Source organism: Vulpes vulpes, chromosome 1 (assembly GCF_048418805.1).
Source record: "Vulpes vulpes isolate BD-2025 chromosome 1, VulVul3, whole genome shotgun sequence".
NCBI classification, from domain to species: domain Eukaryota; kingdom Metazoa; phylum Chordata; class Mammalia; order Carnivora; family Canidae; genus Vulpes; species Vulpes vulpes.
This window is the reverse complement of record NC_132780.1, coordinates 200331735-200345451: the sequence shown is the minus strand read 5'-3', so window position 1 is coordinate 200345451 and position 13717 is coordinate 200331735. Positions and strand designations below refer to the sequence as shown.

The 13717-nt window shown below is 44.8% G+C and overlaps 1 protein-coding gene across 1 annotated transcript in view; it reads left to right on the top strand.

Annotated features, from left to right (window-relative positions):
* FRK (fyn related Src family tyrosine kinase) overlaps window positions 1-13717 on the top strand; it is a 96462-nt gene that overhangs the window by 69009 nt on the left and 13736 nt on the right. The window contains exons 3-4 of the mRNA XM_072739384.1: window positions 10101-10264; window positions 11852-12020. Of these exons, the coding sequence (XP_072595485.1) occupies window positions 10101-10264; window positions 11852-12020 (333 nt within the window). The remainder of the gene's footprint in view (window positions 1-10100; window positions 10265-11851; window positions 12021-13717) is intronic.

The window sequence follows — 13717 nt, the reverse complement described above, 5'->3', positions numbered from 1 at the left end:
CTGTCACTGGCTTACGCGGGAGGAGATGCTTCTGTTCTGATTTTAAGCATCAAGTTCAAAAAGAAATGAGTTCCTGGGGGTCTTTGTACAAAGAAAATGCCAAGTATCGGGGGCAGCCCCCCCCGGGGGGGGCTCTTTGGCCCGGGGCATGACCCCGGGGTCCCAGGATCGAGTCCCACATTGGGCTCCCTGCATGGAGCCTGCTTCTCCCTCTGCCTGCGTCTCTGCCTCTCTCTGTGGCTCTCAGGAACAAATAAATAAAAAAATCTTTAAAAAAAGAATACCCAGTATCGGCATAGACAGCCTTGCGAGGAACGTGTGGACCCCAGGCGTGCACTGCTTCTCTAAAAAAGCCTGAACATTACGTATTTGTTCTTGCTTTAAAGTCCCTCTACCTTTATCGCCGCGGGGCTGGAAAACAGAGGGAGGAAAATGCCCACAGACCTGCCGATCTCTTCGATCTCTTCGTGTCGGCCGATGGGGTCCTCTTCGCCCCTGTGCCAGCGCGGTTTTCCCGGGGAAGCTCAGCTGGGCTCCCCGCGCGGCCGCGGGCCCCGGGGTGGGGGAGCCGCCCGGTGCAGCCTCGTGACCCCAGTTACACTGTTCTCTTAATTTTGTGTCCCTCTCATTTCCTTCGCACCTGATGTCTCTTCTTGTGCTCCATGATTTCACGATCATACTTCTAACTCTCCACTTTGAGATGTGCCGCGATTTAGCAGTCACCTGGCGCCATAAACCCGCTGCGGTGCCGTCCTTTTTGCGTATGGCTTTTCCTATTCTGGATGATGAGCTGCATTGAGTTTCCCACGTAAATGCTGCTACTGAACGTCATGCTGGGAAGGGGCCTCCAGTAGTGGACGCGATGAGGACCAGCCTTTCGCGACGCGTCGGTGTGTTTGTGTTCAGAAGGCTGCTGCTGTGGCACCCGTTACGTTTTCCGTGTTTTCTTTCTTTTTTCCATGTTCTGTGTTTTCTGGACGAGGACCTATGTACGTGAGAAATTTCTCTCTCATTTCAATTCCAGAAATAGTTTTTTTTTTTTGTCTGGTTTTGGTTTTGAGTCACAGCTGATGTTCTGACTCTTCAGGGAATCAGGTGACTGGCTGGATTTCCCTCAAGGCCCGAGCTGCCAGGAATGCAGAGAGCCCCGTCTTCCGCGAGCAACCAGCAACCCTGGATCCGAATGCAAAGCCTGCCGGCCTTGCTCCTGGAGTAGCATCCTTTTGTCCTCCTTCCTTTAGTCACTTACTCTAGGTTTTCTTCCATTTTGATAATTTATGCAAGCCTTTGAGTCTTTCTGGAACAAAGCATGCATGTAGCAGAATAAATGCATGTCAGTATTTGGGTTATTTCCTTAGGGTAACTTCTGAAAAGTGGAAGCACTGACTCTCATGTCACATTAAATCTCAGCCCGGTGAAAGATTTTCTGTAGGAAACTGAGATAATATAATCCAAGCATGTAAATTCCTGGTGATTTATTGCAGATATAATACTGAGTGAGATGTTAGAGTCCCGAGAGGAATAAAGAGTCAGCTTGTTTCCTGGAGACTTTCTCTGCAATATTAGATGATGCAAATGCCGTTTTCATGGGAAACTGCGGGAGATACTTCCCAGTTATCTGGAAAAATATTCAGTGTGACAATTACGCATTATTAATTAAAGAGATGCTCATTTTCTTTTCTTTTTAGTGTGTGTGTGTGAGTGTGGGCTCTACACCCAGTGAAGGGCTCGAACTCACTGCCCTGAGATCAAGAGCCGCATGTTCCACCGACTGAGCCAGCCAGGTGCCCTGAGATATTCATCTTCTTAAGATTTAACTTATGTGTAAACAATACAATTGACATGCTGTTCTGAGGCTGTAAGAGCCAGCTTTGAAGGAGCGTTGCTTACTTTTGGAAAGAGTCAGGCCGTAGGGGTCTTGAGGGTAAGACCAACGTGGTTCTCAAAAACGTCATAAGTACTTAGTATATGGTTCAGGCTCATGATTTCTGGGCTACGTGATACGGAAGAGACCATCGATTTTTGTGTGTCAGGGTGACTGATGGTGCCATCTTTAACTTATAAAGGTCACTAGTGATTGCATATGTCCTCAAACAGTATTTTTAGTAAGTTTTCTTACGTCAACAAATGAGAACATTCTCTCTTAATTGCTCTTCACTTAACTTAGCCTTTCAGTTTAATAGAGGTACTGACCAACGTCCAAGGCGTATGTCCTTAAGGATCCACTAGTTGAGGTGGATGCATAAAAATAGTTGCTCGTTCCCTTTGGTTGTGTTGTGTGCGGTTTTTTTTTTTCCCAGATAAGGAGGTAACAACTTTTCCCCATGATACTGCTTTAATATTTTAAGACAGATGTACTTTCTCCTTTCCAAACTATTCATGTTGGGATCCTACTCTATCTGCTGTAGAACAATATAGAGTGTAAAGTGAGTGTGTGCCTTGAATTCTGTTTTATTCTACATATATATATTTTTAAAGATTTTTTATTTATTCATGATAGACATAGAGAGAGGCAGAGACACAGGCAGAGGGAGAAGCAGGCTCCATGCCAGGAGCCCCACGTGGGACTTGATCCCGGGACTCCAGGATCACGCCCTGGGCCGACAGCAGGTGCTAAACCGCTGAGCCACCCCGGGATCCCCTTGAATTCTGTTTTAGTGGAGATACAATATAATAGCTCAATTAAGTGTTATTTGCTTATTGGTATAGAGCAGCCGTAGCATGATTTCTGATAGCCACGGCTGTCTTCGTAATAGTTTTGTTTTTGTTTTTTTTTTCTTTTTTTTTTAAATTTTTATTTATTTATGATAGTCACAGAGAGAGAGAGAGAGGCAGACACAGGCAGAGGGAGAAGCAGGCTCCATGCACCGGGAGCCTGACGTGAGATTTGATCCCGGGTCTCCAGGATCGCGCCCTGGGCCAAAGGCATCGGGTCTCCAGGATCGCGCCCTGGGCCAAAGGCAGGCGCCAAACCGCTGCGCCACCCAGGGATCCCATTCATAATAGTTTTGAATGAAGACTACTAATAAACGGGAGTTTCCAAGCCCAAGAGCTCTCTCGCACCAAATTAATAGCAATTTCGTCACTTAGTGCCTTTGGTGGCCATTGTTGTGCAAAGAGTGGGAAATTTTACTTTGAAAGTGGCTCCTTTTGGTTGACAAAGCTATTCGATAATGCTGATGTTCTGACACAGCACTCAGACATTGCACATTTAGGTGTATCTATCATCCTTTGTGAATAATGACACTCAAACTATCCCTGTGGGGGTATAGAGATAAGATCATTATTCTCATTTTCTAGATAAGGAAACTGAAATGAAATTCCTTGCCTAAGGTCAAAGAACAAATCACTGGTGGAATAAGATTAGGGCAGCGAGTTCTTGATTTTCAATCCGTTGTTCGATCATCTAAGCCGTAGTGTTTTACTCAGGAGGGGAACAGATTATTATCAGTCAGGAGGAATGAGGCTCTGCCCAGATGATGCCAGAAGATGAGCTGAAAAATGAAAATCCGCTCAATCAACCATTTGTTTATCTATAAAACGCCAGACTGCTCTTTTCGCCGATATTTTTCACTGGAGCTACCAGCTTGTCTCCGTGTCTTGCAGACACAGTCTCTAGCTTCAATGCTCTTGTTGTATCCTGAAGTCCACTTCTGGAGGTTCTGTCTTGTACAGATCTAATTTTGGGATATCTTGGAGTTCGTACTGATTTATTTAGCAGGTAACTAAGACGTTAGCGGTGTGGTGCAAGGGGGACAGAGCTCCTGGGAAGCGCTTTTAGGCCAAAACTCACAGCACTGCGTTGTGTAGCGTCAGGCACACCCTCTCCTACCGTCAGGGACAATCCCAGGTGAGGAGAATATAAAGTTAGGAGAAAGCTGAGTAAGAAAGCGGGACTTCTCGATCTGCCATCAGCCACTTAGGGAAGCACTGGAGCCTGGCAAAGAGGGCTGCAAGTGGGACATGCCATCCCCATGGCACAGATTCCCCCCGAATTAGTTGCCCTGGGTGTGAAGGTGGCCGCGTCACCACGCGCCCTGTGCCTCGGCCCTCACAGAAGTTCGTGAGAAGACGCAGTTGAATTCTTTCAACGTTCAACAAACCCACGTCGTCCTCCTCCTTCATGCTCACCTACACCTCTGCAATACATCCTAATTCTTGGACATGTTCTGGTAGATTAATCTGTTGACGGGTGAAACATTTTCCCCCAGGTCAAACGGCATAAATGAGAGTCAAGATGTAAGCTCGGGATGCCTGGCCTTCTAGCTAAATCCATTCAATCATGACGCTCCTGAGTTTGTTGATGAATGGTCCCATTATATTTTATAGTTAGCCTTATGGTTTTTGCAGATGAACTACTAGAATGCTTAACTAGTCTGAGCTCCGTCACTGACGGTGACAATGGCACAAACATGATCATTCACCGATAGTCCGTAGAATTTGCAATAGGTTTGGCTCAATCACAAAGATCACAGTGAGCCAGAAAAGGAATAGAGAAAAATTCATCTCTCCCTAATTCTGAGACCCCCGGATTTCAATCTTTATCAGGAATGACCACTCGCAAATGTCTGGACTCACTACTAACGGATTAAAACCACTTTTAAAAGACAATCATATATTTTGGACTTGATTACTCAAGGATATAATATTAAAAGTGCCTTCACCCTGATTAAAAGGTATTGAATTTCCTCGATGTAGCTTCTGTGGTCTAATTTGTACGTTATAGATGGATGGATGGATGGATGGACACATACGTACAGTCTTCCAGTCAGATAAATATCTGGGCTGTCAGAGATGGAATAGTTATATCTGGGTTAGGTATGCTGCAGAAACATAAAAAATAGATACAAATTTGAATGACTGTTCCTCTAATAGTATTTATATTCTGGGGCGAAGAGTGTTTTCCTCCCTTTAAAAGTAAAATTCCACCTTTAAAAGTAAAATTCCAGGGAAGTTTATCTTGAAATATTTGCATAATTACCTATTTAATTGTGCAGCAGACATCAGAAGCTTATATTTCACTTCAAATTCAAGAGCTGGTGAATCGTCGTCCATGCATTTAGCAAATGCTGATGTTATTTGTTAACTCTGTGCCGAGCTCCGATTAGATATTGGCTCAAAATAGCAGAGCCCCTGCCATCAGGGAGCTACCTCTACTGAGATCACTACATTCACTATTATTATTATTATTATTATTATTATTATTTTAAGATTTTATTTATTCATGACAGAGAGAGAGAGACAGGCAGAGACACAGGCAGAGGGAGAAGCAGGCTCCATGCAGGGAGCCCCACATGGGACTCGATCCCGGGTCTCCAGGATCACACCCCTGGCTGAAGGTGGCACTAAACCGCTGGGCCCCTGGGGCTGCCCGACTTTCACAATTAAATGGGGTGATAGGAGGGAGCTGGGTGGGGAGAGGTGCGTTCCATAGGGTGGGTGGAGAAGGGTGGTTCTTGGAATTTAAACTGAGACCCGAAGGAAGGGGCCTGGCTAGGGCGACGACGACGAGATTTGTAGGAAGAGCATCCAAGTGGTGCGTTCAAGGCTCCGAGGTAAGAATTAAGTTTTTGAAAGGACTGCAACGAGTAAAGGGAATTCAGGGAGAGAAAGCAACAGCCATCAGAAATGGTTGGTTACTAAGGTGGAAATGATTGGAAATTTGCAGATTTCTTAAAGCCTGCTCTTTTATTTTAAGGATGGGGAAACTGAGGCCAGGTGAGATTGATGTGTTTTTGGTCATATACAAGTTAAATTGTAACCTGGGTCTTGCATTTCCTGATCTATTGCTTTTTCTTTTTTAAAGATTTTATTTATTTATTCATGAGAGACCCAGAGAGAGAGGCAGAGACACAGGCAGAGGGAGAAGCAGGCTCCCTGCGGGGAGCCCGACATGGGACTCGATTCCGGGACCCCAGGGTCACGCCCTGGGCCAAAGGCAGACGCTCTACCGCTGAGCCACCCAGGGGTCCCGATCTATTGCTTTTTCTATTAAACAGAATTACTTTTATTGTGCCTGAGAGCTCTAAATGTATTGCAAAGTATTGGTTTTTACAGTTGAGACTTGAAACCTTGCCAGAGTTGGCAAACATTTATTTAGGCTTTCTTTATAATCAATAACAATTGCCAAAGCCATATCAATCATTGTGATTTGCATCCCTTATTAAGAAAATCACAGGGAGTACTTTAACCCTTCAGTCGTTTATTGATTTTAGTCTCTAGCTTGGAAATCTTTAGATCTTTTGTGGCACATCAAAAAAGGAATTCCTGCTTATGTCTAATTTCCACACAGTCCACTTCAGGTTGAAACCAGGTATTGTTCATCTTGTTTAAAAGAGGGGAATTTTTTTTTTTTGCTTCCAGTCATTTCTAATTATGACCCTATTGGTTTGCTGGACATCTCAGCTATAACCTACGCACTTTTCTGTTTGATAAATGGCAAAGCTTGAATTCCCAGGCCAATCATATACATATAAATTGCAGGTATACGTTCTATTTAGCTATGTTTCTACTTCTAATATTTTTATTACTTTGTGGAGAAATGAATTGGGCTAATATTGTTGACAGTCCTCCTTGATCTTTTTGCTAGACTTTTAATCCATATATAGGAGTTGTTATGAGCTTAGCTCTACATCCTGGTAAAACCCTTCCATTTGGTGATGATCATACAGGGCAACTAACATTGTTCCAGGAGTCAAGGGCAGTGGGAATGATAACTTGACAGACCAGGGAGTCCAAGAGTGTGTTGCAGATACTTCAAAAATTGTAATTTAAGTAACTTATATGGTGGGACGCCTGGGTGGCTTAGGGGTGGAGCATGTGCCTCGGGCTCAGGTCATGACCCCAGGGTCCTGGGATCGAGACCGTGTCAGGCTCCCTGCAGGGAGCCTGCTTCTCCCTCCGCCTGTGTCTCTGCCTCTCTGTGTCTCTCATGAATAAATAAATAAAATTTTTATTTATTTATTATATTATATTTATTTATTTAATTAATTTATTTAAAAGCTTATATGGCTTTTAGAGAATCCATATATACTCCCACCCTCTGTACTATAAAAAACTAAAATGTTTTTCTGTATGCAGATGATGTGACTCTTTTTCAGTTTTATTGAGAAACAAGGAGAGCATTATAAGATATTTAAAGGGTACAATGTGACGATTTGATATGCGTATACTTTGTGAAAGGATTACTCCCACTGAGTTAATTAACATAGTCATCACCTCACATATTTACCTTTTTTTGTAATTTAGAGAACATTAAAGTTTTTTTTGAAGTTCTCTGTTTTTTCTTATTTTATTTATTTATTTATTTATTTATTTATTTATTTATTTATTTATTATTGGAGTTCAATTTGCAACATAGAGCAAAACACCCAGTGCTCATCCTGCCAAGTGCCCCCCTCAGTGCCCGTCACCCAGTCACCCCCACCCCCTGCCCACCTCCCTTTCCACACCAGAGTTAGGGGTCTCTCATGAAGTTCTCTGTTTTCTTAAAAAATATTTTATTTATTTATTTGAGAGAAAGAGCACATACAGGGGGAGGGGCACTGGGAGATGGAGAAGCAGGCTCCCTGCTGAGCAGGGAGCCCAATGTGGGGCTTGACCCCAGGGTCATGACCTGAGCTGAAGGCAGGTGCCTAACCTACTGAGCCACCCAGGAGCCCCTAAAAAAATTCTTTTAAACTGATGTGTGACATATGTAATAAAAGTATACGATTTGTAAGGGTTTGGTTTGATGAACATTCGGAAGGTGGATGTACCCACCTAAACCAGCATCCAGTCAGGAAAAAGAATCCTACTGACCTGCCAGTCTGACTCCGAATATCAGTCGTTCTGCTAGTTTTTAAACAATAGTTTTAAGTAATGTTTGTGAGATTCATTCATGTCGATGCATTTATAGTTTGTTTATTTACAAACCTGTATGGTATTCCCTGGACAAGCACACAACAGTTTCTTAGTCTCTCCTACAAGTTGATGGACATTTGGATCGTTCCCCGATTTAGACCCTTACAGACGCTGCTGCTAAAAGCGTTCTTGTCCATGTGTTTTGGTGCACATATCACACATTTTGTTGGTTATATGCGCTGGAGTGGAATTGCTGTACTATAGGAATGATCATGTTCAGCTTTCGATCATGACAGTTTTCTAAAATGACCGTGAAAATCACACTTCCGTCGTCTGTGTATGAGGGTTCCAGTTACTCTGCTTCCCTGGCAGCACTTGGTATCGTCTGCTTTTTTTTTTTTTTTTACTTTAGCTGTTGTGACACACGCAGATTATTTTGTAAGGAAAACCTTGTCCCAGCCATCAGCGCGCCCTCAGTAGACCTCCAGGCCGGGGCTGAGCTGTCCTCTACTCAGTCTTCTTTCCTTCTTGAGGACACCGCTCCAGGTTGAGGGGTTATTGGAGCCCAAGTTTCTGTAGTCAGCAGGAATTCAGAATAATCTGTACGCCTGGTAAATGCCGCTCAGTTCTCACCAGTAACTTCGCTAAATGAAAGAGCAGCTTATGAAGTGCATTAGTCAGTATTCAAATGCAAGTGCCTTTTTTTGAAGATTTTATTTATTTATTCATTCATGAGAGACACACACGCAGAAAGAGAGAGAGAGAGAGAGAGAGAGAGAGAGAGGCAGAGGGAGAAGCAGGCTCCACATGGGGAGCTGATGCGGGACTCGATCCCGGGACCCCGGGGTCATGACCTGGGCCGAAGGCGGGCGCCACACCGCCGAGCCCCCCAGGGATCCCTGCAAGTGCTTTTAACACCACCTCCCACGCCCTTCACACTAGCTTAAGTGAAAAAGGTGACTCGGTGATTCTTGTAGCCGAGAAGCGAAGCTGGGGGCTCCGGGGCCAGGCTTCACCTTCCACGCCGAGGAGACGGCTGCTCGGCAAAGCGTCTCCCTGCCCGGCAGCGAGGTTTCGCCGGTGGCCCCAGCTCCCAGCCGTGGCGGACACGGAGACAAAACGGCCACCGGAACAGCAGGCGCCTTCCTGTCCTCCCAGAGCCTCGTGGCACGAGCCCCGGGATCGAGTCCTCGTGCTCTGGGCGCCGTAGCTTGGCTCAGGGCTGGCCCCGCACCTCTGGGCCACGCGCTCTTAAGGGAGCAGCGTTCGGGAGCTGCTGCCCGAGGGGGGAGGCTGGTGCCAGGCAACCGCGGCCAACGTCCAGCCCGCGTCAGGGGGTCTGAAGCCGGGTGGGCGTCTATGCCGTTCGCTGTGGCTGCACCGTGCGGGCCCTGGGGCTCGCTGCTGGCGTCGCGCTGGGACGGTGTTAGCCCGCGTCTCGCCGCCCGCAGAGGCGCTCAGTGTTGCCCGGAGTCCTGAGGGCACTGCCGCCGCCCAGCTCAGCGTCCGCGCTGGGGCATCTCCTGGGACACCGTTCTCCGTGGTCTCTGTCCCGGGTACAGCTGAACGGTTTCCAAACAACCTGTGTCATCTCATCCTACGGTGTTCCTGAGACGGATAATGTTTCCTTCTTTGCATTGCTAGTAGCATAGAGTCAAAAAAAAAAATTTTTTTTTAAGTGAGCTCAATGCCCACTGTGGGGCTGGAACTCACAACCCTAAGATCAAGAGTCGCCTGAGCCAACCAGGCGCCCCTAGAGTGAGAGTCAGTTTAATGGCTTGTTTTAATCAAGTCCAATAGGCCTCCAAGCCTCGCTTTTTTTTTAGTGATGACCTCACTCCTTTATTTTTATATTTCCTTTAAAATGTGATTTCCCAGGGCAGCCCGGGGGGCTCAGCGGTTTAGCGCCGCCTTCGGCCCAGGGCGTGATCCTGGAGTCCCGGGATCGAGTCCCGCGTCGGGCTCCCTGCATGGAGCCTGCTTCTCCCTCTGCCTGCGTCTCTGCCTCTCTCTGTGTCTCTCAGGAATAAATAGATAAAATTAAAAACTAAATTAAAAATAAAATGTGATTTCCCAATTCTTTTCCCTTTTGATTCTGCTATTTAAGCTTCCTGAAGTCTTCTCTGAAACCAATTTGCGAAACAAGTGGGACTTAGGAAAATTTCGTTTCATGCATTAAAACCATGACCACAAAATAAGTAAATCTGCTTGGCTTTGGCAAGAAGTGTATTATTAACAGGACTTATTTTGGGTTCCAGTTTTAGACGAAAGGGTTGTGAAGCACTACAGAATCAGAAGACTGGACGAAGGGGAGTTTTTCCTTAGCCAGAAAAGAACGTTTCCAACGCTGAATGAGTTTGTGAGCCACTACACCAAGACGAGCGACGGCCTGTGTGTCCAGCTGGGAAAACCATGTTTAAAGGTGAAATGCTTTCAAGCTGTGTCCCTTTTGAAGTTAACTTCTTTCCTTCAGATACTGGAGTCATGAGATCTTTCTGTTCAGGGAAAAAAAGGTCATTCGATCACCTGAGGCACAGATAGGCAAACTGTGGCCTACGAGCCGATACGGCCGCACACTTAATTTTTAAATTTTTAAAATTTTTTAATTTTAATTTTATTTATTGGAACATAAGCTTAGTGCTTGTTCATTTACAAATTATCTTCGATTTTTCTCCGTACAAGCAGAGTGTCACAGTTGCATCAGAAACCTCATGGCCCACAAAGAAACTGAAATATTTACTATCTCATTCTTTTCAGAAACAATTTGCCAACCTTTGCCCCAAGGCACTCACTAGAGACAGGGTTAGTCTGGTATCCTGCCCCTGGAGCACTAACTGAGATGGGTGGAGGGAGAAAAAAGTGCCCACAGATAATTCTCATGTAGATCTGTATTCAAGAATATTAATGTGAAATTATTAGACTCTACCTGGTTGAGTTGCATGCGTAGAGGTACCACTTAACTGCCTGTTCTAATCGTTTGACCAGGTCAAAAAACATTTATAGGATTTATCCACATCTATCATTATTCGGTTGTTGCTTGTTTTACCCAGACTTATTTAAAGTTAGGTGATGGCCTTACACTGTCGTGGGGCAAAACCTCAGCTCCTCATCAGGGTTCGGGCCTCCCGTACCCTGTGCTTTATGTCTGGATGATGAGCGAAGGGCTCCTGGTAACGTCTGACCAAAATTTTATGGACAAGTAGAAGCTGAAGAATTTTGTCCAGTATGTAGGGAATTCACTGACTTAAGTCTTGCCGAGTGAGCCTGCAAGTTTTGGTATGAGTATGTGCGTGTTGGGTGGTATGGGCATGACCCCACAAGAATATGTAAGCTCATGCTAAGAATAGCTTACCTGATGCAAAGATGTGGCTTAAAAAATACTCAGTTTAGCCAATACTGTTGAATTCTGGTGGGGGGGCAACGTGTTCACAAAGAAGCGTTCACCCTCTGTGTACTCAACATGCTGATGATTTGGCGGAGGAGCTAAGATAATCCCTGACGGTAGATAGTGAACTAGACTATGAACTCTAGGAGGGCCGGGGTCTCGTTTTGTTTACAGAATGGCATCTTGCTCGTGTTTGAAAAACATGGTACTCACTAAATGAACAAGTACACGAATGAATGGACAAATGAATAAATGAATTTGAAACAAGATGAAAAATTTAAATGTGCAAAAATATATGCTACATATGGTAAATGCTGTAGGCCAAAGGATTTGGGAAGTCATTGCGAAGGAGGTGGAACTTCAAATGGGCCTTAAAACTGGGAGGATTTAGCTAGGCAGGAAGACAGGAAAATCGTGCCAGGCCCGTGGGAGGGTGGCATTGGGTGTAGGGTGGGCCAGATGGACATCGTTGCTTCCCATTTTAAAGCAATTAGAATAGAATGTACAAGGTTTTGGTTTTTAAAAATGGCATCTTTTTAAAAAGTGCCCAGACTATTATTTTCAACCAAAAAAAATTGTCAAATCTTTTTTTCTTATAATTATTCTAATTATTCCGTGAAACAGATACAAGTGCCAGTGACTTTTGATTTGTCGTATAAAACCGCGGACCAGTGGGAGATAGACCGCAGCTCCGTGCAGCTCCTGAAGCGGTTGGGATCTGGCCAGTTTGGTGAAGTGTGGGAAGGCCTGTGGAACAACACCACTTCAGTAGCAGTAAAAACATTAAAACCAGGTATGAGGATGAGGATGTCAAGGGCTAAATGTCAGATGTTGATGTTTAGAAGCTCCCCTTGCCACGGCAAATGTCCAAGGGGTCGCAGGACAGTCAATGCCGCACCAAGCAGATGTTGCGGTCACTTTCTCTGGGCCAGGAGACAATAAAGCATAATATGCTTTATTTATTTATTTTTTAAAGATTTTATTTATTTATTCATGAGAGACACAGAGAGAGGCAGAGACATAGGCAGAGGGAGAAGCAGGCTCCCTGCGAGGAGCCCGATGTGGGACTCGAATCGAGGACCATGGGATGATGACCTGAGCCAAAGGCCGATACTCAGCCACCGAGCCACGCAGGCGTCCACATAACATGCTTTAGATCGTAAGGGCAAGAGCATGAGCCTGCCATCAGCGAAGGCTTAAAGTATCCCCAGTGCAAGATTTCCACCAAGCATCTCTTCTCTAGAGTTAGAATTATCCCTCTTCCCATTTTTTCCTACCTTTGTTAAAAATACCGACTTTACTGAAAATACTTAAATCAATGGAACCTTGGAGATCTTCAGGGAGAAACAATTTTGTTAAGTACTAACTGTTTATGGCTGAAAGGTAAAATGGTCCACCTAAAAGCCCTCATGTTTGGAAATGTAGGAACGATTTTTTTTCTTCCATCTTCCCTTTTCCTATCGTGGAAATTAAAAAGACGCTAAAATCATATTTATTCAGCTCGTCATTAGCCCTTCTAATTTAAAAGCAGGATAAGAAAATTTAGAAAAAAATCAAGTGACTTTCCTAAGACTTACTAGTAATATGAGCTGGAACAAAGTGTTTTTTTTTTTGGAACAAAGTTTTAAACTACTCTATGCCTCAGTTTTATCATTTGCAAAAAAGAGGGTAGAAACAAGGCCAACCTAACTGGTTTATTATGAAGATTAAATCAGGTCATTAGTGCAAATGCTTTGAATAACGTCTGGTTCATAGTAAGTGACCAGGAAAAATTGTTCTTACTTTCATTATTCTTATTGCTGTTATTATTGTCGTAAGGTCGGTCGGTGGCAGAGCCGGCATTTGAACTCCCATCCAGCACTGTGGCATCACCCCAGGGAAGTGACGTTTTATGAAAGTGCGACACTACTGTAGCCGCCTCACATCTTCGTCTGATAACACAGGCGGGAGTAATACCCGGAGGCTAGAATATGGTTCTCTCGGGGACCTTCACGCTTTCCCTAACCCGGAATTCCTAAGGTTTAGAAGTTCTCCCAGTGGCAGGAAGCGAGCGTCCGGGTATCGCCGGGTGGCGGCTGGGGTAGCACCATGGTTCCCAAACTGTGTGCCGAGGCACGTTGGGGCCGCACGGGGAATTTACGGGGATGCCTCAGTATATTTAAAAGTTTTGGGGTCAACAGCTTGAATAGCACACAGTTCGGTATTAGATCGTGTTACATTCCTTTGGCTGCCGTCCCATCTTCGCGAAAATGGGTTTTGGGTGCTGACTGGGATCACACGCCAAGACCCACGCAAAAATCAGCCTGGAACAGGAGCTGAGGGTGGCAACGTTCTATCTGTTCCCAAGACTTGAGAGATTGTCCTGGGCCCCATAGATGCATGTATCTCTTAGTAATTGCGGTAAAGGATGAAATAAAAATTATTTTTTCTCTTGATTTATCTAGATTACGTTTTAAAATGGATATTAAGTTGTTAGGACACAAGTACTTT